The sequence below is a fragment of the Lasiosphaeria miniovina genome (genome assembly GCF_030549165.1).
Source record: "Lasiosphaeria miniovina strain SMH2392-1A chromosome Unknown B0T26scaffold_3, whole genome shotgun sequence".
Classification (NCBI taxonomy): Eukaryota; Fungi; Ascomycota; class Sordariomycetes; order Sordariales; family Lasiosphaeriaceae; genus Lasiosphaeria; species Lasiosphaeria miniovina.
In genome coordinates, this window is record NW_026848222.1 from 3,915,837 (window position 1) to 3,941,514 (window position 25,678).

The 25,678-nt window shown below is 54.4% G+C and overlaps 6 protein-coding genes across 6 annotated transcripts; 4 read left to right on the forward strand and 2 right to left on the reverse strand.

Moving 5' to 3' along the window:
• Positions 1-237: 237 nt before the first annotated feature.
• On the forward strand, positions 238-1,524 carry B0T26DRAFT_851824 (uncharacterized protein; the record flags this gene model as incomplete). The annotated part of the gene is made up of 2 exons (XM_060447649.1): positions 238-1,098; positions 1,159-1,524. The coding sequence occupies exons 1-2, from the start codon at positions 526-528 to the stop codon at positions 1,522-1,524; spliced, it is 939 nt and encodes a 312-aa protein (XP_060298689.1). The 5' UTR covers positions 238-525.
• On the reverse strand, positions 1,410-2,489 carry B0T26DRAFT_232216 (uncharacterized protein). The gene has a single exon (XM_060433903.1). It carries the CDS (start codon positions 2,303-2,305, stop codon positions 1,676-1,678), a length of 630 nt encoding a protein of 209 aa, XP_060298690.1. The 5' UTR covers positions 2,306-2,489; the 3' UTR covers positions 1,410-1,675.
• Positions 2,490-3,399: 910 nt separating this feature from the next.
• Positions 3,400-4,177, forward strand: B0T26DRAFT_703901 (uncharacterized protein). The gene has a single exon (XM_060441691.1). It carries the CDS (start codon positions 3,546-3,548, stop codon positions 3,879-3,881), a length of 336 nt encoding a protein of 111 aa, XP_060298691.1. The 5' UTR covers positions 3,400-3,545; the 3' UTR covers positions 3,882-4,177.
• A 4,675-nt stretch (positions 4,178-8,852) lies between these two features.
• On the forward strand, positions 8,853-12,294 carry B0T26DRAFT_642050 (Metalloenzyme, LuxS/M16 peptidase-like protein; the record flags this gene model as incomplete). Its single annotated transcript, XM_060437404.1, has 3 exons — positions 8,853-9,098; positions 9,200-11,690; positions 11,771-12,294. The coding sequence occupies 3 exons, from the start codon at positions 8,853-8,855 to the stop codon at positions 12,292-12,294; spliced, it is 3,261 nt and encodes a 1,086-aa protein (XP_060298692.1).
• Positions 12,295-14,583: 2,289 nt separating this feature from the next.
• On the forward strand, positions 14,584-20,162 carry B0T26DRAFT_771735 (uncharacterized protein; the record flags this gene model as incomplete). Its single annotated transcript, XM_060446553.1, has 5 exons — positions 14,584-15,424; positions 15,488-17,915; positions 17,991-18,324; positions 18,426-19,158; positions 19,228-20,162. Coding segments are annotated over 5 exons (5,271 nt in total), but the record flags the coding sequence as incomplete, so codon positions are not given.
• Positions 20,163-23,479: 3,317 nt separating this feature from the next.
• On the reverse strand, positions 23,480-25,154 carry B0T26DRAFT_703919 (uncharacterized protein). Its single transcript, XM_060441692.1, has one exon. The coding sequence runs from the start codon at positions 24,631-24,633 to the stop codon at positions 24,241-24,243; it is 393 nt and encodes a 130-aa protein (XP_060298694.1). The 5' UTR covers positions 24,634-25,154; the 3' UTR covers positions 23,480-24,240.
• Positions 25,155-25,678: the final 524 nt, after the last annotated feature.

Genomic DNA, 25,678 nt, shown 5'->3' on the forward strand with positions numbered 1-25,678 from the left:
GGCTCGCTACAAGTCGTCGGCTGATTCTCGGCACTACCTGCCCTGCCCCCTGCTTAGCAGCAAAGAGCAATGCGGCTGAATCAGAAATTCAAAATCGTCGAGACTTGGCTCGTGGCCCGTGCACCTTAGCTTAGCCTGCAACCACACCAAATGCAGGCGCGCCCCACTTGCGGCCTAGAACAACCCTGGGGGCCGCTGGTCAGAAACGAACCCTGTCTTTCTTGTTTTGTAGCGTCGAATCAACTTTGTCTGCCGCGCACCATTCCAAGCCACACTCTCGCGGCTAGTCTCGCGAAGCTTCACAAAGGGCTCTTGCTTTGTAGCGCGGACCTCGAAATTTGGCAGACTGACTGAGGCTAACCAAGGTACCACCAATCTACTAACCAGACAACGCCGGCTCCCTGTTTTTGGTTCTTCCTCTTTTCGAATACAAGCCCGTTTAGCTCGGATTCACTGTCGGACGAGAAGCTCGGCTTAGCACTGTCTCGCACTCGACAACAGTTCCGTGCTGCCCAGCCCACCACCATGGCGCCTGCCACCCGTGCGGAACTGCCCGCCATGACGGAGCAGACTACGCCAAAGACCATGTCGTCTCGCCTAATGACGATGAAGTTCATGCAGAGGGGCGCGGCGGCGACGGCGGCGGCTGCGTCGGCCTCGGGAGCCAACTCCCCTGCCACTCCTAAGACGGACAACGAGGGGAACTCTACGAAGCGCCGAAAGACCAACCATACGCCGACCGCTTCCACCCCGGTCACGCCCCTCTACGACCAGAAGATGCTTCAGGCTGCGCTGGAGGAGGAAGACAGGAAGCGCAAGGCGGCTGTCGAGAAGCGCGCTGCCGAGCTGGGCGACTCCCACTGGGTCCTGGATGGCGTCGCTGCCCTGTCCAAGGGCGGTCCGCACCAGCCGTTGAATGTTGTCCAAGTTGGTTTCGCCCAGATTGACCACTCAGCCACCGCGAGCGACAGCCCGGATGGGGCCTCGCTCGGAGCGGTTAATGCATCTGCCGCCGGCCATTTTCTCCGGTTCAATATGAAGACGTCAAAGGCATGTTCCTTTTCATCGCCACGACAGGGGACAGAGAGTTCTAGTAAAGTACATAGAGCTAACGTAATAATGTACCTATTTTTCTGGTTCTAGGTTTCCAAGCCAAAGGAAGACAATGACAACAGCGAGAGCGAGAGCTCGGAAGAAGACTCCGACGAGGACCAGAGCTCTCCAGAGTCAACAGGAGAGGAGCCGGATCGTGGCGGGCGCAACGACGCCAGGCAGACACCAGCCAAGCGGGCCAGATCCAGTGCCAGTGCAGTGTTAACCAAGAGAAGCGAGGAGCGGAAGAAGGCGCAGCTGCTGGCCAAGGAGCGCCGGAAAAAGGAAGTCAAGTTGAACACACTGACTTCCATCTCTTCGTCAAGAACCCCGCCCTCCTTCCAGCAGCGATCGTCCTCTGCTCAGTCTTGCCACGGCTGCGGGAAATTCGGCCACAAGGTTGCCGAGTGCCCGAACAAGAAGAAGCGTTGAGAGAGCGAGCAGACTGATCATGCTGAATTCGTCCCGCCCATTGATAGAACGCAATTGCTTCGCGGGTTGGGGGCTCCATGCGCATGCGCGCCCCCCCTTTCCAGCTGTATTACCTACCTTGCCCCGTATTCTTTCAGGAGAATTGTACGAATCATCCTCGCTGGCTGGCTCGCTCATCGGCATGACCAACTTGCTGTGATGGCTTCAGAAATACAAGCCCGGCAATAAAACACGGGCTTTTATACCCCCCCTCCTTCCCTTCCTCTTGGCCCTCCCCCCCTCGGGAAAGAACCTTTTTTAGCGCAGATGAGGAGAAACGGCTAGCATAGCACATGCATGTTCTTGGTCTACCCGTCGTTTTTATCACCCTCCCACTTCCAAAAAGGGGTGTGTATCTGGAGGGGGAAGACGGGCGGGCTGTGACGTCGAGGTACAATATGAATAATGTCTTTTTTGTTTTCCTCTTTCTTCGAGCTTCCGTTTGGCCGGGATTATACTTGAGAAACAGCAATTCCCCTCCAGCCTTATACATCATACTGGGAGACGGGGATCCCTCCACGTCGTATCCTTCCTCAAACATTTCCAGCTTTGCTGGTGTTGGAACCAAGTCTTTAGACACATGCCTACACCAGGTCACTTCTAGAATGGTACCCAGTGGAAGCTTGAAACGTTTCTCTGCGTGTCTGTGTTTCTTGTGCTTTTTTCGCCTCTTTACGTGTACCTTTTCTAGAGAGTGTGTGGGATACGCCCGCATAAAGAAGGAAGTGTGATGCTGGTGCATACCAGGTGCATGATGACGGCTCAAAGGAAGAAGGAAGCCCAACCCCCCAGCCCCCTTTTTTCCCCCTTGAATGTCACAGGTATAAACTCATTGAATGCGAGGCGGGGAGGGGGAGAAAGTAAACGTAGTCGTGTTGGCCCTTGTGTTGTCCCTTTTGCGATAAGCGAAGCTTACCAGCCCTCAATACGGATTACACGTGTGAAATCCAAGACCGCCGTGTCGATATATGTGGTTGAGAAAAAAAGGGGGGAGGGGAGGGATGTTCGATCTTATACCAGAGTCAGGCAGAAACGGGTGCATGCAGCTCGGCCCCCCTCTTTTGCCGCCGTCCTTTAAAAAACAGAGTCGAGCCGCGAATATGACTATAGAATGACGATGTTTTTTCTTCTCGACTCGACCAAAAAGGGATTCTACTCCGCTCGAGCGGGCGAGGCCAGCCGTGCCGTGCCCTTCTTAACCCGGGTAAAGTCTGTGAACCTGGCTGAACTTGTCTGGGATTTCCAACAAGGTGGTCCGCCGAATTAGTAGGCCGTTTGACCCGACCCCCTTATTCTTTGGGTAGATCCCTGGGCCAGAAGAAGGTACTCTTTGGAAACCTGCCCTACACGCCACGGCCGTGTGCCTAGCGAGCGGGTAACTAGGAAAGCTTGGGGACGTTTCGAAGGCCTGTTGGGATAGTTTGGCGTGAAAAACTCGCTCTGCTATACCCGCGAAAGGAATATTTGGGGTATCGGACCGGATCGACCCGGCCGGGAGGGACGTCTCGGCGATGACCGAGTCGAAAGCCTTGGCTGGCGATCCCGCACGGTCGACGAAGCAGGACTACGTACGTGCCTTGGTTGCCCACTGCTTGGTTTGTCTTTGGGGCCCATTTGCTGGTTTTGTACTCTACTACAGCAAATCATGTAAGTGGCAGGAAGTCACCTTAACACCACGTTCCTTGTCGCTGCGCTGCTGTTTGATGGCAACCCCGCCGCTTTTCTCAGATCCACTCGTCTGCTAAAAGCGTCGACATGCATGAACTGCCGTCCTTGCGTTGCAGTGTGAGAACTCAACTAGCCCAAAGCAAGGTACCTTACATAGTAGGTATCGTAGCTGCACTTGCAGGCTAGATGGCTCAAGTTACCAAAAGCTGAAGGGCGTAGCTAGTGCATATTCCCGAACGAGGTCTCTGCAGGGCGAGCCGCGTCCCATCCCGTCCAAGGACAAGGCGCGCACGGCAGCCGATTGGAATCGCGGCATGGGGACAATCAGCCGGCCGCGAACCAACTTTGGTTGTGCTTTGGTTCGGCTCCTCAACTGTATCGCAGCTCGGCCAGGAGTAGCATTGCAGCAGGCACCTTGGACGACCGGACGGGTCGCAGGGTTCGAGTATCATGTGCAATTTTTTTGGGCGACTTTCGGCAACATGACAACGATGTTTTGTTGGTGCGGCGAACACGCCCAGCAAAGCGCCGCGTCAAAACCGAGAGTCTGGATCCGGGTTCTTGTGTCTGTGAAGTCTGGAATTATGGTTGGCGATGCGACTCTTTTCCATTCCATCTTTCATCCTCTTACCAACCTGCGAAATAAATAGCCCAAGACCGTCGACTCGCCGGCCCTTGACGCGAGAGAGAGAAATAGGCGCCTCCCTACAACGTCATTATGAACCGGTGAATCAGGCACGGGACGACTCCGGGACTGGCGGGCTGAGTTGTTAAGCCGTCCGAGGGTGACATCCGGGAAACCAAGGGTCGGAGCTGTCGTTTCGCGACACCCCAAGGTCGCAAGAAATAAGACACAGGGCTGCATAGTGTCCTTTCGTTGTATGTCTACATCTTCCGTACATGCCTACCACATACCCAAGGTATCTAATATACGTGTTAAGCCAAGTGGTGGGCTTTAAACCAACCAATGGAAGAACGCGGAGCTCAAGAGTCGCCAACGAGAACCAGCGAGAGACAGCCGTGGCACCGAGGCCATTTCTAGCCAACGCGATCCAATATGGGAGCTGCTGGCCGGTCTGCCAGAAAGGTACATATGCGGTTTCCCTGTGCGCGGCAATAGGAGGCTTCTAGAAAGAGTTTTTGTCATCGGCACCATCGACAAGCACCCAAGCACTAGCGACGATCCTCCCCGCCAACATCATGCAGAATGGCGCACGGAACAGCACCCTAGTCGTCCTTTCGTGGATGCAATATGTATATGGAAGACGGATTTGTATTGAGAGGCCTTGTCGTAGGAGCAATGTTGCGTTCCTTCTGGGCCGGCCCCCCGAACCGACAGCCCGATCGGGCAACAAGCTGCTGGAGTGACGACGTTAAATCGTAGCTTGGCGAACGCAATCACTCACTGGGCTATTAACAAGCGATCGAATGATATTGCCTATTCTGCATCGGCGAGCTTGGCTTTTTCTTGAATATCTTCTCATTTTGGGTTATACTCTAGCTTGCGGTTCATTCTTGCAGCTGGCCGCTTCTTGAGCCCGCCCCCCTGTTGTGGTTCTGAAACCGTGAGTTACATGCGGGGAGGCAGATAATGTTATTCAGATCTACACGTTAGTGAGGGAGGTTCATCCAACCTCGGCCCCCAATGCCTCGATCGGCGGGCACGTCAGTCCCCGGCTCTGTAGGTCTCAGAACCGCGCTCAACACGTGGTAGCCCATGCCTCGAACCACCAATTAGTCACTGTTGCAAGAGCGGAAACCTCAACAGGACGGACGTATCCAGGGGCAGAGAGAGAAAGGAGGGATGAATGCCAATACGGGGGCCTTCTGCGCGGTCTTATCCGCTCGCATTGCAAGGAGGGGGAGGGGATGCAAATAACTGCTGGGGAGCGAAGAGGCCAACAATCTAACAGGCTGAGGCTGACGGAATCATGCTTGCTCATGGTATGCTCAGGGGGAAGGAGCTTTTGAATTTTGGTATGATGACTCGGAATCCCGACCAGCCAACGGGCAGGATGGTACCTAACTGAATTAGTAAACGGGAGTAAAGCTGCTCCGTCCACCGCGCCCGCCTCGGTGGTTCGAGGAAGCAACGATTTCCGAACCTCTCCATCCGCACCCGTCAAGGTCCTCTAGTATTTCTAATACTTCAATCGTACCCGAGTTACGGTACTTGCCTGAACTACCTTGGGCTGTCCCTGTGCAATGCACCACTGCTGTAAGGAAAGTACGCTCCGTTGTCTTCGTCATGGTACGTACCTAGTTGGCCAGGTGTCACTTGCCACCGGAGTGGCACTGGCCTGCCAGATCCTGATCGGGCTACCAATGGCATTCATGGATGCCCTACAGATTTTCTCTGCCATCTACAAGGTTGTCTGAGTCGTTGTATGCGCGAAATTCCGTACATTCTCCGAATAGGCCGTTAGGTCGAGCAGTGAGGTGTAAACTGGCGAAAGTGTTGCCTTGTACCTTCCCTGGCGAGAACCACTGACTGCCCGCGCCTAAGGTGAAACTGGGAAGAACAACTAACGCGATTCCTAGATAGAAAGTCTGACCCAAAAAAGTGCAGACCTGGTATATTTCTGAAGTGTTGAGAGGGTTTTTGTGTGAAAGGGTCTAAGTCTCCATCGATGCCTTGGAATATTTTGAGGACGAAAAAGTTGGGAGAGAGATTATATCCTCAGGTCTATCAAAAAGAATTAATACCTAATTGAGCCTAGATGCCAAAACTCGATTTGGGGAGGGGTGCACCTTCCCATCATCCCCATACCCATTGACATCTCGCCATTACCCCAGTATCTGGCCGCAAGCAGCCATCCCACCGTTCACCCGATATCTACGGAGATAATGCACTGCTCGTACTCATCATGGCAAGACTGTTATGGGTAGAGTAGCCAATGTCTTGAATTCCCTCGAAGTCACACCTGGGCTGGTCGAACATGGTAAACGACCAACTACAAGGCACCGCTGACTTGCCAAAAACAGATTCTAGGCTGCATGTCTACCTTTGCTTACTTACCTAGGCTGGCTAGGTACCTGTGGGCTTCCATAAGGCATCTCGTGGCCGTCCCTTCGCTGCCCGGCATTTTGATCTCTACGTCGCCGTTTGACACCATCACATCAGTCGGCTCCAAACCGTCAGCGCAAGACCCATCCAACGTCCAGCAGCACTAGCCCGGGCCTTTAGGAATGTTGACCTTACCAGGACAGGGGCATACGGAGGAGATACGGTTTGGGAACCGCTTCAATGTCACCCGCCGACCTAACGCGCGACCGGCATGCTAATCTCCCCGGCGTCAGGTCGCAGCCGACGGCCTCTCAGATTGCTTCGTCGACCCGCCCGCGTCGTCTCGACTGCTCGATATTGCTCGGCTGCTCGTTAAAGAGATGCCGCCTGTCCTGCGGGCGCGCATCGAGCCGCTAGCTCCCTCGTCGTGACTTCGGTGCGTCGTTGCGCCCGTTGCCACCCCAGGTTTCCGTATCCGTAGGTCCAACAGCAGCCGACATTGCCATATCATGTATCATGTTGCCGCTCGCTGCAAGGTGCGAGGTGCGAAGTGCGGTACCGGGCCCTGTTGGCTGTTTATTTGCGTCTGTTCGTTCTCCCAGCCAGTTTCGCCTCCTGCTTTGTTGCGCTGCTGCTTATGCGGCGTCGGCTGCTTATGCGGCGTCGGCGGCGGCGGCGGCGGCGGTGGCGGGCTGTCCGAGATTACTTGGTTGTTGGTCCTTACCAAGCAAGCCATGGCATGGAAGGTAGTTTGTCGTTGCTGAGGGACTCCGTATTCCGTACGCCGCCGAACATTCCCAGCCACATGCCCTTGGCATTGGCCGCATGCTGTCGTCCACCTGTCCTGACTCCTGCCTGCTACTAGGTGCTACGGAGCAAGGTAGCCACCGCCTCCACGAAGATGCGTCGCCATCTGTGGCCCGCGGAGTGCCGGGCATGCGACGGCTGTGAGGCTGATATCATTCTTCCTCCCGCGGCTACACTGGGTGCCGCTCACTACACACAAATACCTAGCAAAGAGCGCGCTGCAGAGAGAGGTTCGGGTCGTGTGAGGTATGCATCTGTATGCCCGTATGTACGGGATAGTGCACGTATGTACGAAGTATCCCGTACATACGGGCATACAGTACAGTGAGAGTTTACTGGAGCCCCGAGGTCCAGTGTTCTGTGTCTCTTGAGTCTCCACACCCTCCATTCTGCTGGGAGTTGAGTTGGCGCTTGAACGGTTACCTGAGGCCGCTACCCCCCTCCCCCCCAATTGCCAAGTGTCCAGTGAGGTGCCTGGTGCCGACCTAATGCCCTTCACGTCATGGTCATCGGCCTAGCGAGCACCTCCACTGGGTAGCCTGGAAAGTAAGATACCTTTGGTTAGGTACCTCGAGAGCAAGCGTCCATGTTAACTTGCGTGCCTCATGTGGTAGGTAAGGTATGCACATACATAACCTCCCAGTATTAGCTGCGCGCTCAAGTGCATACAGACGCAGTACATATTATATTAGTGGCCGATTGCCTGTTTGGGGGCCCCTGTCACGCCCGCAGAATAGCTCAGCCTACCTACCCCCGCGCCCCGTCTCTCAGGTCCCACGCCCCTCCTAGTCGATATCAGACGTGCTAATTCGTGCCCTCCTCTTCTTCGCGAACACCCCGTCGGTTGTACTGATACTCTTATAGCAAAGGATTCACACGGGTTGCTGCCTTCTCTCCGGTCTTCATTTCCCCAGGCGCTGTTTCGCCTGCCGGCCCCTCGGGAGCGTCCAGAGGCTCTCGGCTCGTCGCAGGCCATCCGGCTCTGATTCTGGTACCAGTTCTGGTTCTGGCTGTGACTCTGGTTTTGCATACAGGATCCAGAATCTAGAAGAAGCTCGTCATCTCTGTGCGACTCGACACCAAGTATAAAGCTCGTGGCCTAGCGGGTCCTGCTGCTGCTTCTTCTGCTGTTGCTGCCGACGCCGCCACCCTCACATTACCACCCCAGTCAAGGCCCGACCGTCCTTCGGATACCTTAGCTAAGGGTGGACGTAAACCACGAACTGACTGTACTTGGAGTCTGCCTCAGTACAGACAGTACATGATCGTGCCCGCCACCGCCGTGTCCAAACTCTACAGACGCTGTCCGTTTGGGAAATATCTAGCTGGGGCCTCTAGTGCAGTCCAAGCGACTCCCCACACCACCTCGCTTCCCCCGTCACACGCGCTCGAGTTGCAGTTGCAGTTGCAGTTGCGCCGCCGCCGCCGAGACCCAAGAGTGGACAACAGCCGACCGCGGCTGCTAGATTGCCGTTCCACAAGACCTGCAACCGTCTTCCTGGCATCCAACTCGCCGGTAACAGCATCCCACTTCCTAGCTACCTTAGCACGAATACCGCGGTACTAGTAGCGTCTCCACCCTCCTCCGCACAGACCCTGCTGTTGCTATTCGTACCTTTACCTTTTGCGCCGCCGCCGCCGCCTCCTCGGTCTTCTGCTTCCGTCGCCAACAGCTTGTGGTTCTGCGTCCTGGACCCTTCCGACCCGGATCCCTCGCCTACCTCATAGGCACCTCTCACCCCCAAACCAAAGCCCTTATCGACCTCGACCACGACCCCAACAACGACACCGACGTCACTATTCAGTCATGGCCAACTCGCGGCGCCACGCGCCAGGTGAGGATGGCCTGCGCGCAGTCGACCTGGTCACCGACCATCTGGAGAAGCCCTCATTAGATGACCGCACTTATCGGGTCATCCGGCTGCCTAACCAGATCGAGGTACTGCTGGTGCACGACCCCCAGACAGACAAGGCCAGCGCGGCCATGGACGTCAACGTGGGAAACTTTAGCGATGAAGACGACATGCCGGGTATGGCCCACGCTGTTGAACATGTACGTACACTCACTTCCTCTCCTCCGCCCTCGGAGCCCTGGGCTCGGAGGGCGGGACGGGCCGCCCCATACAAGCTGCTGGCTAACTCGTGAGAAAATAGCTCCTCTTCATGGGTACCAAGAAATACCCAACTGAGAATGACTACAGTCAATATCTGGCAGCTCATTCTGGGTCTGGCAATGCATGGACCGCATCAACGTCTACCAATTACCACTTCGAGCTGTCCGCCAAGCCCAGCAACGATGAGGAGCCCACGGCTGCCAACCCCTCGCCTTTGCTGGGCGCCTTGGACCGCTTCGCTCAGTTCTTCGTCGAGCCGCTCTTTCTTGAGAGCGCCCTAGACCGTGAGCTCCAGGCCGTAGACTCAGAGAACAAGAAGAACCTCCAGAGCGACCAGTGGCGGCTGCACCAGCTTGAAAAGGCCTTGGCTAATCCGAAGCACCCATACTACCACTTCTCCACCGGGAACCTCGAGACGCTTAAGACGCTGCCCGAATCCCGAGGAATTAACATACGGGATAAATTCATCGAGTTCTACGAGAAGCACTACTCGGCCAATTTAATGAAGCTGTGCGTCCTTGGGCGGGAGCCTCTGGATGTGCTAGAGTCTTGGGTCTCGGAGTACTTTTCTGTCATAAAGAACAAGGCGCTGAAGCCAGGCCGCTGGGAGGGCGAAGTTCCTTGGGGCAAGGACCAACTCGGAGTCCAATGTTTTGCGAAGCCCGTCATGGATTCGAGAGAGCTCGATTTGAGCTTCCCGTTTCTGGACGAGGACCTCCTCTTCGAGACGCTGCCAGGCCGCTACCTCAGCCATTTGATTGGCCATGAAGGCCCGGGGAGCGTCATGGCTTATATCAAGTCGATGGGTTGGGCCAATGGCCTGACCGCGGGCGCTTATCCAATCTGTCCTGGAACCCCTGGCGTGTTCGGGTGCCAGATACGGTTGACCAAAGAGGGGCTCAAGAACTACAAAGACGTCGTCAAGGCGGTCTTCCAATACATTGCTCTCCTGCGGGAGGCGGGACCTAAACAATGGATCTTTGACGAGCAAAAAGGCATGGCGGACGTGGATTTTAAATTCAAGCAAAAGTCGCAGGCGTCGCGCTTCACCAGCAGAGTCACCAACGAGATGCAGCAACCGTTGCCACGGGAATGGCTCTTGAGCGGGCTTAGGGTGTTCCGCAAATACGATGCCAAGCTGATCAAGCAGGCGCTTGATTGCTTACGTCCCGACAACTTCCGCATGTCAGTCGTCTCGCAAGAATTCCCAGGGAAGTGGGAACACAAGGAGAAGTGGTATGGGACCGAATACACGGTGCAGCCCATATCGCAAGATTTCATGGAAGAAATCAAGAAGGCCGCAGCTACCTCGGCTAAGGATCGAATTCCAAAACTCTACCTTCCGCACAAGAATCAGTTTATCCCGACTAAACTTGAAGTTGAGAAGAAAGAGGTAAAAGAGCCGGCGCTTGCGCCTAGGATCGTGAGGAACGACGAGCTGGTTCGCACATGGTACAAGAAGGACGACACATTCTGGGTCCCCAAGGCAAACTTAATTGTGAGCTGCAAGAGCCCCATCGTTTATGCGAAAGCAGCGAACGCGGTAAAGGCTCGGCTGTTCACGGACCTTGTCAAAGACGCCCTGGAAGAGTACTCGTACGACGCAGAGCTGGCAGGCCTGCAGTACAGCGTGTCGCTGGATAGCCGAGGACTGTTTATCGAGGTATCCGGCTACAACGACAAGCTCGCGGTTCTGCTGGAACAGGTGCTGATCACGGTACGTGATCTCGAGATCCGGGAGGACCGATTTGCTATCATCAAAGAGCGCCTCACCAGGGGCTATCGTAACTGGGAGCTCCAGCAACCGTGGACGCAAATCGGCGACGTTACAGGCTGGCTGATTTCCGAACACGACTATGTGGTCGAGGAGCTGGAAGCCGAACTTCCGACCATCACGGCTGACGACGTTCGGTTGTTCAGAAAGGAGCTCCTCTCTCAAATGCACGTGGAGCTATACGTTCATGGCAACCTCTACAAGGAGGACTCGCTCAAGTTGACCGACATGCTCGAATCGACACTGAAACCTAGAGTGTTGCCTCGCGCACAGTGGCCGATCCAGCGTTCGCTAATCTTCCCGCCAGGGTCCAACTACATCTGGAAGAAGACGCTCAAGGACGCGGCCAATGTCAACCATTGCATCGAGTACTGGCTTTATGTAGGCGACAAGGCAGACCGCCAGATCCGCGCCAAGACGTTGCTACTGAACCAGGTCATGCACGAGCCTTCCTTTGATCAGCTCCGAACCAAGGAGCAGCTTGGCTACATTGTCTATTCGGGCATCCGACCTGGTGCGACTACGTACGGAATACGCTTCATCATCCAGAGCGAGAAGACCGCGCCTTTCCTTGAGACTAGGATTGAGGGCTTCTTGGAATCCATGGTCAAGATTATTGACTCGATGAGCGAAACAGAATTTGAGAACCATAAGCGCAGCTTGATTGTCAAGCGGCTCGAGACACCCAAGAACCTTGACCAGGAGACCAGCAAGCACTGGAACCAGATCCACAGCGAATATTATGATTTTGAATCCGGTAAGTATGATATGATACCAGTCAACCTCTTTGCAAAGACTTTCATAACTGACCTTCTGTCTTTTTCCCCATGCATACAGCCCAGCAGGATGCAGCTCATATTAAAGCGTTAACCAAGGCGGAGTTGCTCGAGTTTTACAATCATTATGTCCACCCCTCGTCGCCGCACCGGGCTAAGCTTGCCGTTTATTTCATCGCGCAAGCTAAGAGCGATGTGTCGACTAAGCAGATTTCGGAGCTCGTCAGCACGTTGGGGCTGAGCTCGGACGCGTCTGCCCAGGCCGCCACTGACCTCCAGGCCAGGCTGAGCGCGGCAGGCCATGACATGGATAAGGAGATTGAGGGTCTTAGACAATACCTCCTCCACGAGCTGAAGGTGTCCGAGGACAAGATCGAGGCTGCCACGGAGGCGTGGAAGAAACTACACAAAGACAAAATTGAAGCGAACGGGGTGGTTAAGGACGCAGATCCGCCATCGTCGAACGGGACGACGCCTCAAATCATCGAAGATGTGCGGAATTTCAAGGCGGGCCTCGCAGCAACTGGCGGGGCTCGTCCGGCGAAGGACCTCAGCGAGTATGAAGAGTTAGACTCGAAGCTGTGAGATTCGGACGAGCCTGGCTCGTGGGAGACCTTTGAGAGTTCGGGGCCGCCATTGGCTTGACTCGCGACGGCCCTAAGAGAGCCGCTAAAATTGGCGTGGTGTTGACGGGTGGAAAAGGGGCGATGAACTGACGCAGGACATGCGGGGTGTAGAGGCGAGTAGCGCATAAAGAGACGCAGAACAAGGTGTGTATGGTGATAAAGGACCATCATTCGCGGAAAGGAGCGGTTATCATGAGGGGAGGACCAGGTGCATCTTCACGAAAGACTTGATGGAAGACCAGACATGTTATACCCATGGGCAGGCACACAGTCGCCGCGGACATGGTATGGTTTCCAATGATCATTAACGTAGTCATCCGGACATGGCCGTTAGACGAATGTAGTAATTGCATTTCTTTTTTGATTTACCTCGCTTCTCCTACATCCAAAACTAAAGCTTGTGCTCGACCGCGGTTCCAAAGCCCATGAAGGGTGAGCAGCACAGACATGAGCAAGTGAAGAGGCAGCAGCTGCCAACATAGACAGGACATCCATGACACCCGCGGGGCCTTGCTTGGCCCAGGGAAGGAAAGCTAGGGTAGGCAGGCTTCGAGGGAGGCGCGTCCGCGTCGATGAAGAGAGGCGAGAGGCAAGAGGCGTGGGGCTACGGCGAAGTGGATTCGGTCGACTAACCAAGTTAGATGTGGCGCCCGCCGCCTACCCTACCTACCGCTTTCTTCCCGCCCCCAGAAGTCAGGCAAGTGCGATGAGATTTGACAGGAGCTAAGAAGAGGATAACTAACCTGGAAGATGCGGCGGCGGCGGCGGCGGCGGTGGGCATGGAAGTGACATCAGATACCGTGACTCCCTTACCTTGGTGCTACTAGTAGTAATTGGGCTCGTGCACGCGTCCATTGCACAGAATGACATCTGGTAAGCTTCCAAATTACGGAGGCGTCGTCTTGAAAACGGAACGAAGGAGAGGCTCTCGAAACTTTCACAGACAATGTTTGGGATTCAACCTATCAGTTGACTTCAAGGAAGCAATCTAGGTCAGGGAATGACAAGGTAGGTAATAGGTAGACTGGAATAAGCTCTGCTGGCATAGAACCCATGTAGAGATGCGGTTTGATAACACTGGGCCGTCGACGGTGAGTTTTTTTTTTTCTTTTGGGGGGGGGGGGGGGCTCCACTGAAGCTACTCAGTGCTCTGTGCACACATCTATTGTTTGAGAGTAAGCCCGTGATCTGTAATCCAAAGGCCTCGTCACCGTCGCCCGCAAACAATGGATGCCTCGCTTCTCTGTGGGTTCCAAGAGATTTGGGTGTGCTTGTACAGGAAGACCACGTGAGGGAGGCGTGAACTCGGGTGAGATTGAGACTGAGACTGAGACCAAGGTGACGGCAAGGGAGGGTTGGTATTACAGGAGGGACATACCTCATCTCAGTCAGGTATGGACCTCTCTTTGCGCTAGGCTAAGCTAAATGAAAGCCTAGGCGGGCGGGTTCCTTTTGATAAAGCTCGGGCACTCATTCAGGAATCCGCGAGTACCTTACGGTACTGACAGAATAGGCGCGTCTCCACATCTTCTCCGCCGCCCGCACCCACCTGCAACCAACCTGTTAGGAGCGACCTAGCAAAACGTGAGGGAAAGGGACCGACCTGACCTGTTGGCCTGCAACTGCAGGCTGTTGCCATCGTTGGCACTCATTTGGATTTGGATTCGGATTCGACACCCGCCTCACCAGCTACCTTGGTCCTGACCTGACCCCGAAATCAGCGCCTGAGTGAAAGGAGATGCGCAAGCGAGCAAACTGCGCTGCTTGCCCCGCCGCTCATTGTCGTTGTCGATGCTGCTGACCCCGTCAGTTTGCCTGTCCTGTCTGCTTGCCTGCCCACTCTTGCAGTAGAGTGAGTGCGTGACGCGAGAAAGAGCACTGGAAGGGTTTGGGCGTTTTCTCGCGCCCTTTCTCCCACCCCCATCAGCTCTTTTTTAGGTGTGCTGTGGCGTTTGTTGGTCGTCGCATCCTCTAAGCGGCTGGCTCCCGATTGCTTGTAGCCCGTTGAGGTCCTAGAGGGCTGAGTGCGTGCGCGCTGCTGCTGCCTTTTTGCTTGTTAGGTTACAGCGGTTCCCAAAGGTTGCAGTGGTGCAAGAAAAGAAAATTCGGCCGCTCCGCCTTGCCCGCCGCTTTTTTTTCTCCATTGCCCCTACCCAACGCTCCGCTGGCCGTCCTGCTCCTCCACTACTCTTCCACCCCCTTCTTCCGTTAACTACGTTACGTCGAGCCAGTTGATTACGAGCTGCCTAGGCAGCTCACCTTCACAACGTCTTCCTTAACCAAGAAACGGAGGATTACCCGCCAGTCGACTAAGGAGCTCAAGCCGGAGAGGGCCCCCAGCATCAGCATCTGCCCAGACTCGGTGCTGCCCTCGACAGAGGACGACGCCGACCACGAATACGGCAGCAACCCCAACCCGAACCTTGACCCTGACTTCAGCCTTGCCCGCCATCGCAGCCACGATCTCGACCACGATCACGACCCCGAACCCGACCCCGACCCGTCGTCTTTCTCCTTTTCGGCTGCCTCCACGTCGGGCCTGACGTCGGGACTGAGCACGCCCGCCTACCTCCGTGGCGACTCCCTGCCAGCCTCCGGCGTGCCCCCTCGCCTACAGACGCATTCGAGCTCCTTTGCCGCCTCCGACTACGCCTCGTCGGCTACGAGCTCCCCCGCTGCTGCCTCAACCGACCTGTCGCTCGACAACGACCGCGCTCCCGACTTGGTCGACTCGGCCTCAACCCTACAGCCCCCCGACTGCGGTGGCCCCAGGAGCCTGCCCCCCCTGGTCAACTCATTCCACCGCGCCGTTATGGGAGGTGCTGCGGACATACCCCACCGGTCCTCGTCGCCGCTCAAGCGCCGAGCATCCAGCATGGAGCCCGACGGCGACCCCACCGACGCCAAGGAAGATGTGGACATGATCAATGCTCCAGTTCCCGTGCCCGACGCGTCGGAGCAACCGCCACCTAACCCACAAGAACAGCAAGCTGTCGAGGAAGCCAAGGGCGAGCCCGTGCCCCGACCTGCCCCAGAGGCTGACGATGCTCTCCCGGCTCTGGTCGAGGCCGAATTGCCCCTCCGGACTGGTAATTACACTGCCCCCGCTGCTAGCCACGTACCGGCGCCTGGCATGCTAACGGTAGCCGTAGACATACCGCCGCTTAACCAGCAGGTGAAGGCCATTGAAGCCTTGGTCAAGGCCTTCGCGGAAACGCCTGTACAGGAGGGCGACGTTGCCTACCTGGTGTCTCGGAAATGGCTCAGTCGCGCCCAATCCTTTGGTGCTCAAGGAAAGCTCGCAGGCAAGGCATCGTCAGAGGTGACATTGGGACCCGTCGACAACTCGGACATCATCCAAACCATCTTCGTCGACGCCAGCAATCAGCAATGGGTAAAGCTAAAGCCAGCCATGGGCATGGACCACTTCGAGATGTTTCCTGAAGGCGCCTGGGACCTCCTCCTCACGTGGTATGGACTGAGTGAGGGACAGGTGCCTATTGTGCGTACGGCGCACAATACAGCAGTCGATTCGGCCAGTCTTCCCAACATTCAATTCGAGTTCCATCCCCCGGTATTCACCATCCACCGGTTATGGGCCGCAAACAGCCCCATCCCCATAGACCAGGAAATCAAGCTCAAGAAGCCCGCCCCTCCTGTCCTTGTCCATAGCGCCACTTATGGGTTCCACAATTTCCTTAAGCAGGCAAAGCAGCTCACTGGTGTGGCTAAGGACTGCAAAGTGCGTCTCTGGAGAGTCCTGCAGATCTCGGCCACCGAGCCGTCGGCTCAACCCCTGGGCATGAAGACTCCGCCTGATTCCCCATCCTTGGGCGCTACCATTCTCACTGGCCCGCCCGTACCAGCGGAGTCATGGCCCGAGATGCTTGTTGATGTCGAGACCTTCCTGAAGCTCGAGAGAGATGTGGAGCGTGGGGTTGTCGAAGCTGAGGACACGACGACCAATGCTAACTACAATGGCCGGAGCAACTTGGCCTTAGCAGGTCTGACGGTTGACCATGTTCTCGTCATCGACGAGCAGATTGACCGGGACAGCTATGTGTCCAATTCTGTCTTTAAGAGCGGTAGCGCTAAGGATAAGCACCTGGCCACTAATGGAAGTTCGGGCACTCTGACAGTACAAACGTCACAAGGGCGTGGCAGTGGACGCAACAGCCCAGCGTCGCAAGGTCCCCTGACGCGAGGCCGCGCACAGCAAAAGTCTGGACGTTCCATCGGCTGTGTTGGGCTTCAAAACCTTGGAAATACCTGCTACATGAACTCGGCGCTTCAGTGCGTGAGGAGCGTCGAGGAGCTCACAAAGTACTTCATAACGGGCGAGGCTGCAAAGGAGATCAACCCAGACAACCCGCTCTCGCACAACGGTGAAGTCGCGCAGGCGTACTCGAAACTACTTTTCGAAATCTACAAGGACCCTCCACCCAACTCGATCGCGCCGCGGACTTTTAAGGGCGTGATCGGGAGATATGCCCCTTCATTCTCAGGCTACGGTCAGCAGGACTCGCAGGAGTTCCTTGGCTTCCTTCTAGACGGCCTCCAGGAGGATCTTAGCAGGGTCAAAAAGAAGCCCTATATTGAGAAGCCCGACTCAACCGATGACATGATTGGTAACCAAGAAGCCATCCGGGAGATGGCTGCCAAGGTCTGGGATATCACTAAGAAGCGAGACGACTCCGTCATTGCCGATCTCTTCACTGGCATGTACAAGTCGACTCTGGTGTGCCCCGATTGCGAAAAGGTCAGTATCACATTTGACCCATTCAACAATCTCACCCTCCCGCTTCCGATTGCCAACGTATGGTCGAAAAACGTCCGATACTTTCCTCTCAACGACGCTCCCGTCGACATAGTGGTTGAGCTCGATAAAAATGCCAGCTCGAAGTCCTTGAAGCAATTCATCTCGGCCCGAGTGGGCGTGCCCGTCGAGCGTCTTTTTGGAGCAGAAGAATTCCGAGATAAGTTCTTCAAGTTCTATGACGACTATATGTCTATATCGGAGGAGATTCAGCAAAACGACAACCCAACGATGCATGAACTCGAGGTAGCTCCTACAAACTTCTCTGGGGTTAAACCCAAGAAACAGAAGTACAAGTCGCTTTTATCAGACACCGAGCCTGACGACCGCTCTCTGTGGGATGACCCAATGGCAGAACGCATGGTTGTCCCTGTGCTCCACCGCCTCAGCTCGGAGGAGCCCGGCTTCCGCAAGAATCGCCATTCGAGATCAAAAAGTAGCGGAGAGGTGCCGCCATCACATTTCATTGTGGTGACTCCTAAAGAAGCTCGTAGCGAGGACATCATTCGTCGCAAGATCCTGGAGAAGGTGGCTACTTTCACGACGTGGTCAAAGTTCTCCTCTGTAGACCCTCTTGTAGAGGAGATGGAAGTAGCAGAGGCGATGGACCCAGAGATGGCCAACACAGCATCGGATGTCGACTCTGCAGGTGATTCCAAGATCGTTGCCAAATCCGTTGAGGGTGAAGAAGACATTGTCGACGTCACCATGAGCGATAGTGGCGATGCTAGGAAAGCGCCCGCTCCCGCGGAACCCGCGGAAGAGTAAGTAAAACATGGAGCCCCGTCTCGTTTTGTTTTCTTCGTCTTCCTTTTTGCCCCTTGCTAACTCTCTAACAGGTATCCCCTTCTCCTAAACAAGTTCAATAAACAGCGGCCGAAGTGGATTGACCCTGCCGAGTTTCTTAACCCACAGTTCCAGAACCTATTCGAGTTGTGTTACTATAAGGAAGAAACCAACCAACATATCATCCCGACTGGGTGGACCGCTGTCCAGGAGGACAACACATTGCCCAAGCTTAGCTCTAGAGCCCCTCGAATGGTCGCTTCGGATGTTGAGATGCGGAGTCCAGGGACTTATAAGAGTTCGGAGGACAGTGGCAGCGACGACAACGCCGTTACTAGAATGATTGACGAGTCTAGCGAGGAGGATTCAGACTTTCCTAAAGTGCGGGTAAGTCCCGGCGTCTTCCAGTGCCCCATCAACACTCGCCTGCATTCCGTCGAGCCCGTCAACATAGAACTCGCTCTTAGCGTCGCTTACGAAACATTTAGAACATGACGTCGCGAGTCAAGGTGCAGAATCATATAAGCGCCCGAGGAAAGAATAAGAAGTCGAATAAGACTTACGGTAAAAAGGGAAAGAAGAGGTTCGAGAAGGAACGAGCTAACCGCGAGCGACAACCTATCGAAGTTGTCGAACCTGAGAATGGTTTGGAGCCCGATGGCGGGCCTCTGATCCGTCTCGGAGAAGGTATTGTGGTTGACTGGTCCGAGTCGGCCTTTGATGCTGTCTTTGGCGGCAATTCTCCAAACGATATGGCAGGCATGAAGACCTATTGCGATGTCGCCACCCTGGAAGACCCCGGTCTTGACGCCAAGCGGAAGCAACGGCAAATGCGACGCAAACACGGCATCACCCTGGACGACTGCCTCGCCGAGTTCGAGAAAGAGGAAATACTCTCGGAGCAGGATACGTGGTATTGTCCTCGCTGCAAAGAACATCGTAGAGCTAGTAAGAAATTCGACCTCTGGAAGACACCGGACATTTTGGTCGTCCATCTCAAGCGCTTCAGCTCCAGCGGATATCGCCGGGACAAGCTGGATATCCTTGTCGACTTTCCTGTGGAGGGGCTCGACCTGACGGAGCGAGTCATTGAGCAGGAAGACGGCAAGCAAGAGATATACGACTTGATCGCTGTCGATGATCACTGGGGCGGCTTGGGAGGAGGCCACTACACGGCGTTTGCCAAGAACTTCATAGATGGTGAATGGTACGAATTCAACGGTAAGTCAAATCACGGCTCTCGTCCTATGCGGGTTTCCGGCCACCGGTCAAGTTACTAACTTTTTATAGACACGTCAGCGTCGAAACAAAAAGACACGGCCCGGATCGTGACCAATTCCGCATATCTGTTGTTTTATCGACGTCGGTCAGACATAGCGCTGGGCGGGGCCCGATTCCAGGGCATTGTTGAGAAGTTCAATACCCTGAATGCTGCAGATGAAGATATGCAGGATTCGGGGGAAGGTCAGCGTCTCGGCCAAGGCTCCTCCCTTTGTGGTTCGCCGAGCGCTTCGACAGGAGCAGGTCTAACTCTCCCTCAAGGAAAACTTGGTTTGGTTAACAGCCAAGCTGAACCTGCGGGGGGTTCTCCTAATGATGCCGATTTGGAGCTGCCAAGTTACCAACAGGCGAGCTTGGATCGAGCCATGGACGGTGACTATGACGCCGAAATGGGGCCGGACTTGCCATGGAACCGGCAAGAGACGCTTCACAACAGCATCGAGGGCGATGGCGAGGATGAAGCCATTCATCTGCCCGAATTCGAAGACGGACCGTCGAGGTTGAGCGGACTACCGGGACTGGCGGGGATTTCGTCGGCCATCGCAACGAGCAACTGGAGCTTTAAAAACGTGAAAGCAGGTTCCGACGCAACCGGCCAAGATGACGACCTGGCAAGCGATGTCGCGCAAGGCGACAACTCCTCTGTTACAGACGATGCGTTTGCTGACCCAACCGACGACGTCATTGAGCCCTTTCGCCTGACCGAGCCCGACGTTAAGTACGTTGGGCCCGCCAAGCTGCCAGCAGACTTTGCACCTTTTGAGGCCCACATCCCAGAACCATCGGCTGAAGATCAGGAATACATGGGCCGGCTTGCGAGCCAGGCGTGGATGAAGCAGTTTCATACGGTGCCCGCAGATGCCGGCGATGATCAAGTTAGCGATAAAGTTGCTGAGATACACGTCGGCGACGAGCCCGAACCGCAAGAGAAACCTGTTTTGTAGGAGGAGCAGCCGAAGTCGACGAAGCGGCCAAAAAAGAAAAAAAAGAAGCGGACGAGAAAGCAAACCAATGGGCGAAGGTGCTTTTAAAAGTCCTAGTTGTTATTCCTTAGGTGTTCGCGTCGGGACTTTTAGAATATTGACGAAGAGAGTCACGTGTATCCCCGGGTGTGTTCATACAGGAGCCGATGTGCTGTTGCAACTCCATCATGGCCGGACGCGCCTAGGGTCGAGTACTCTGGGGCTGCAGAAAGAAGGGGAAGTTTGGGTGGACCGGGTATTGGATCTTTGCACAGTCTCTCTGTTGGGTCAATCTTTAAGGACACGGCGTCCTTGGAAGGACAGACACAAGGAGAGAGATATTGAGAGAGGGCCACAGCAGTAGCGCATAGCCGCACAGCGTGTCATTTCACATAACCTGCCCATAGCGTTGCTTCCAGATGGGACGATGATTGATGGATGGGGAGGTTTTGCTTTTGTTTTGTTTTTGTCATATTCTAGCTTTTCTGTCTTGTATGGATTTTTGCTAGTATGTGTATTCTCTTTTCTTTCCTAATTCTCTGCATCGGTTCGGTTTCGGATTATATCGGTTGTTGCATCCATCCATCCATCCTTTCCGCCACCAAAAGGAAAAAAAGAGAAGAATATTCACGTACTTGAATCTCCTCTTTAGGGTTCTCTCTATGCGTGTTGTTTTTTTCTTTCGATTTTTCGGTTTTGTCTTTCCCCTTCCTCTCTTTTTCCCCCTTGACAATTTTGTTTCATGATAATCCGCAGAGGAAGAGAGAGGGAACCATTTGCGATACTGGGTCAGACATGAGACTATATATGTCTTGGCTTTCTTATTGCTTTTTTGGGGGTGAGAGGGGGCGAGGAGTCATCTACCTTGTTGGTGTTACTAAAGAAGCAGTGAGTGATGTGACGGATGGTGTAGTATATAGTATATGCGGTGGGTTGTGGCTCTTGCGGTGTCGGGAGTTGTGCATTGTTCTATGGGCGGTAGTCGTGGTCATGGTTGGTGGCTGGTTAGTGTTGATTTTTTTCATTTTATGAACAGGGAGGGAAGCTACCTGTGGAAAAGGGTTGGGCTGTATATGACTCTAGCTCTGTTGCGAGCGTACATCATGTAGATGAGGTACATTATTTGGGTGTTGATTAATTAGACTTGTATTATTTATATTTTACATTGTGTTTTACATTGTTGTCTAACTCTCTCTCTCTCTCTCTCTCTCTCTCTCGTTTGTCTGTCCCCGGAAGTGAGTGTCTACTAAGTATAGCGGATGGTTTGAGATTAGATTCTGTTGTCCCAGCCACCATTGATAATCATTCAACTCCTGGCTGAGTTCACAGACTACATAGTAATACGTGTAACACGAGGCCATGTTTCCAATGCCACGTGACGTGCCGTGTACTATGTACAAGAAAGCGTCTGCTCGATTCTGTTATCAGAGCCCTGGTCCTTGGCTGTGCAACCGGCGGCAGCTACAATTGTCACACACAAGGGCAAAAGATAGGCTCCCCGGGCCCTGTGGCCGTGACTAGCGTACTGTACATAATCAACGTGGAACTGGGCAAGCAAAGGGAGATGCGATCGGCAAGGCTGAAACGCTCAAGATAAAATCCTATGTGGGTGGGCGTGTCTCGGTACTTCCCGCGTGTCCTCTCTCGTTTGCTTTTCCGGGGGTTTTATTACACTATAGTTTTTCTATTCTTGGCGGGGAGGATTATGGCAGCTGATGGTAATACAATAGCGTCATCACGAAACAGCGCTCGCCGAGCTTGGCCAAGACTAACGACTGGCAAGCAGGACATGATAGACTAAACATGAGTAATAATAAGAGTTCCGAACAAGGCCACGCACACTTCTCTCTCTATGCGGTAATGATGGGCGTTTTCAGCCCAGTCTATCCCAGAAGGGAAGGTAGGCAAAGAAGAAAAGAAAGGAAAGAGAAAAGTCTCAGAAAAAAAGCAACATTTCACATTTGCAAGCCATTATGCGACAAGATCTAGCCAACAACCTAGTGGGGGAAGGAGGCCAGGGCCCAAGGGCTTGTGGTGAGAAACAAAAAGCAAAGGGGAATTATTTTTCTCTGGGTGGGCGGCCCCCCCATGCCATGCCCAGTGGCTGCCCACGTCTCAGACTGGCATCGGAGAGAAGATGCGCCGCTGTCTGAGCGTCAGTCCCCCAGGGGAGTTTCCCCTGTTTCCACACTCCTATCTTGCCAACCTCACAGGGCAGGCGGAAAGATCATTCAGGGCAGGCAGTGGGCCGTCTGGTCGCAGCTGCTAGGTCAGGTCAAGGAAAGGGGACCGAGAGCAGGCGCGATTGTCGGCAGCGTCTGACTCGGGTCCAAGTGCCTGGCATTCCTTGAGTCGGATGCGCGAAGGGGGAGAAAAGCCGTAAAAATAAAATGAAAGAAAGGAAAAAGAAAAAAGATATCGGAGTCTGCTGGCTGACTATGAGGAGACAAGGTTGTTGGCGATGGCAAGATTGGCTTTGAGATCAGAGATCGGGGCCGGCCGGAAGGCGGAGCCGTTGACTCCTTACCTAGGTAAGGCATTCAGTAATCACGGAACTCACTAGCAGCGGCTTGCCCTGTCCTCTTCCGACCCTCCCACCGCCGCCGTCGCCGGCGGCGGCGGCGGCTCTGACTCCGCTGTGCCCAGTGTTGTAGTAAGTAGCACAGCCAAAGCCGGACGTGGTGTGTGATAGGTTGGCTGCCGTGACTGTGACTGGGAACGCAATGAGCCGGATCGCGGGCTGGGGCTGAACTAAGGTTAAAGGTTTCGGCTGGCAGGGTGAACTGAATCGCCATTGGTGTGCCGAGCAAGGGACCAAGGGACCCGTCCCATGGGAGGGGCCTCAGCGAATTTCATTCTCGAGGGGGCGAGTGAGCTACGCGGCTAAAGGCTAGACGCATCATCGACGCAGCGGGTATTATTCTCAAGCCCCCTAAAAGTCGCGGGGGCCAAGTGCCGCTCAAGTGTACGGGTTATAGAGTTCCATTGTATGGACTATGGAGCACTGCACGGAGCAGTATGGAGTACATACTGATGACACCCCGGGGTCCTTCTTGCGAGGCCGTGGTTGCCAATCACGACCAGAATGGCTCGCTGACGCCGGACGGCAAGCCGAGCCTCGAGGGCATGCGCCAGGCGTGCGACAGGCGCACCAACAAAAGGCCAGGCCAAAACAAAGAAAGTCGACTTTTCAGCCGTGGACTGGAGGCGCCGACTCCACGGAAGGTCACGTCGGTCAAGCCACACGGCGGGGCCGATAGCCTAGGGTAAGCTCGCATTTTCCGCTGTCTCGTTTCCTCGGGACTTTCTCTCCTTCTAGAAGGGTAGCCCCCCGTGGGGTCGGCTAAGGCCTAAGAGCGAGCGAGCGCCCCGGAGGAGCCGTACCGTCGTCTATTTTCTTGGTAGCCCCCGTCGCAGCCACTAACGACGGCCACTCTGCTCGCTTTGGAAGGTGCTGTCGTGGGATTTTACCACCACCTACAACTGGGCTGTCCGGCTGGCTGGCTGGCTAGATGGCGGGTTGTTTCTAGACCTGGGCCCTCACCACATTAGGTGACGCTCCCGTCGGGGTCTTTGAAGTGTCTGTCTCTCTCCCTGTTTCGTCGCTCGCTGCGAGTTTGCCCGTCTTCACAGATCTTGGCCAGCCAAAACAAAACCTACCTCCTCAAGGATGCGTCGGATCTAAATGCGCCTCGGTGGGCCTCTCAGCTGAAAAGCAGTTGCGCGGCTGAGGGCTGCACTTTCCTGGTCGAGACACCGGCGAGAGAGAGTCCTTGGCAGCTGTGCCGCCAGAGAAACCCGGCCTACATGTAGGTATTCGCACATAGGTACGGCAAATACCTAGCAGTCAATCCCTGATTCTTAATGACTCTGGATCCAGTCTCTTTGAAATTCGAGAGGTTTCTTTTTTTCCTTCTCTTTTTTCTCCTCCGTATTCCCTCAGCAAGAGAGACGGGATCAAGTGGGGCTTGCCGGACCGAAACTCAAAACTTTTGATAATAAGAACATCCGCATTCTCCACCCCTCTTTTGTGGCTTGTCTCCCCCACCACCACCTCGACTTATTCTGTACTAACTGTATAAAAATGCGGAGAATCAATAGTTGACATGAATCTGTCACTGAAAGAGCCAGCTAGCCAGTCGACTCTTTGGACAACACAACCTTTGCAGCCCCCGAGGTTTGAGGCAACGAAGACGTTGTGTCGTTTGTGGGACTTCAAGCAGCTTTCCCTACCCCACAGGTAAGATAGACAATTCAATATCAGCCCAAGGACATCCATGCTGTGGAACGGTGCAGGACAAAGAGAAACAAACAAAAACTGTAGGCGTTCTAGAATCCCGGGTTCGTAGAATGATTCTTCGGGGAATTGACTTTTGGCAACGCCGTCATCAACTGTTCGAAGAAGATTCCTTGATATATATTCTAGCGCTCTGCCAACTCCCGAAGTTGCCATTGCTGATGCTTCGACGCCGTCACAACCAAGGCTGCTACTGAGTCTACTGTTCCCTAGTCAATTTACCTTATAATTTAGAAGGATATTGGATCATGACATGTATCTCTGCAATATAGACCACCAGACGCAAACTCTTTTTTTCTTCGGGTAATTAGCCCTGCGCGGGTGAGCCACCAAGATGATATCACAACCCGAGCTCCACCCGTCGCTATTCCATACCTACACTTGCCAAATCTATCCACCAACAACTCGAAAAACATGAACCTCTTTTTTTCCCGAGTCCATGGGTAACTCCTTCGGAAGACATGCCTAGTAGCTACCAAGCGTTTTATCCTAGGATGATACGCCATACCTCGAACAGGATAAGAATGTGCATTGACAACCGATGGAGGATCAAGGGAAGCGACCTGTACCTGCCCAGCTAATAATAGCATTGAAGCGCACATCATGCAGCTCCTAGATCGGGTCACGTACAAAATCCAAACGTGTATTCCAGGTTGTTGTTGTTGTTGACTCGGTGACTGAATGAAAATTTCCATGTTTCGAAGGACTTGAGGGACGAGGACCTATTATTCATGGCCAACATCTCAAATAGGCTTAGACCCTGTTCACTTAACCGACTGCCGGACAAAGAGATCTCTCAAGCGGGGACTACCTACGTGCCCCACCGTGAAACCGACTGATGATGTCTTTCCTCCAGGGTCAAAGGCCCGGATGCTGGACAGTCCCAAGCACGCAATCGTTCTCGCCGCAATGAGCCTCCGGTGATCAATCTCATTTTCTCACTTGGTATCCTCTTAGCGGCGCTGCAGTGGATTACAGAGGTTTTTTTTTCTGGAAACAGAAAAAAAGAGAGCTTCGGCCTATCGCAGGGGCATATGCGCGCAGGCCTGGCCGTGTTCGCAGGTCTCCTGGTGGGCCTGGCTGGGTCAAAACTCAAGAGGTGTGTCACTCAGGGCGGGCTTTTTGGCTTGCATCATGTCGCAGGCGGAATTTCTTTCCTTTTTTTCTTTCTTTCTGTGGGACTCCAGCGCGCGGCGTGGAC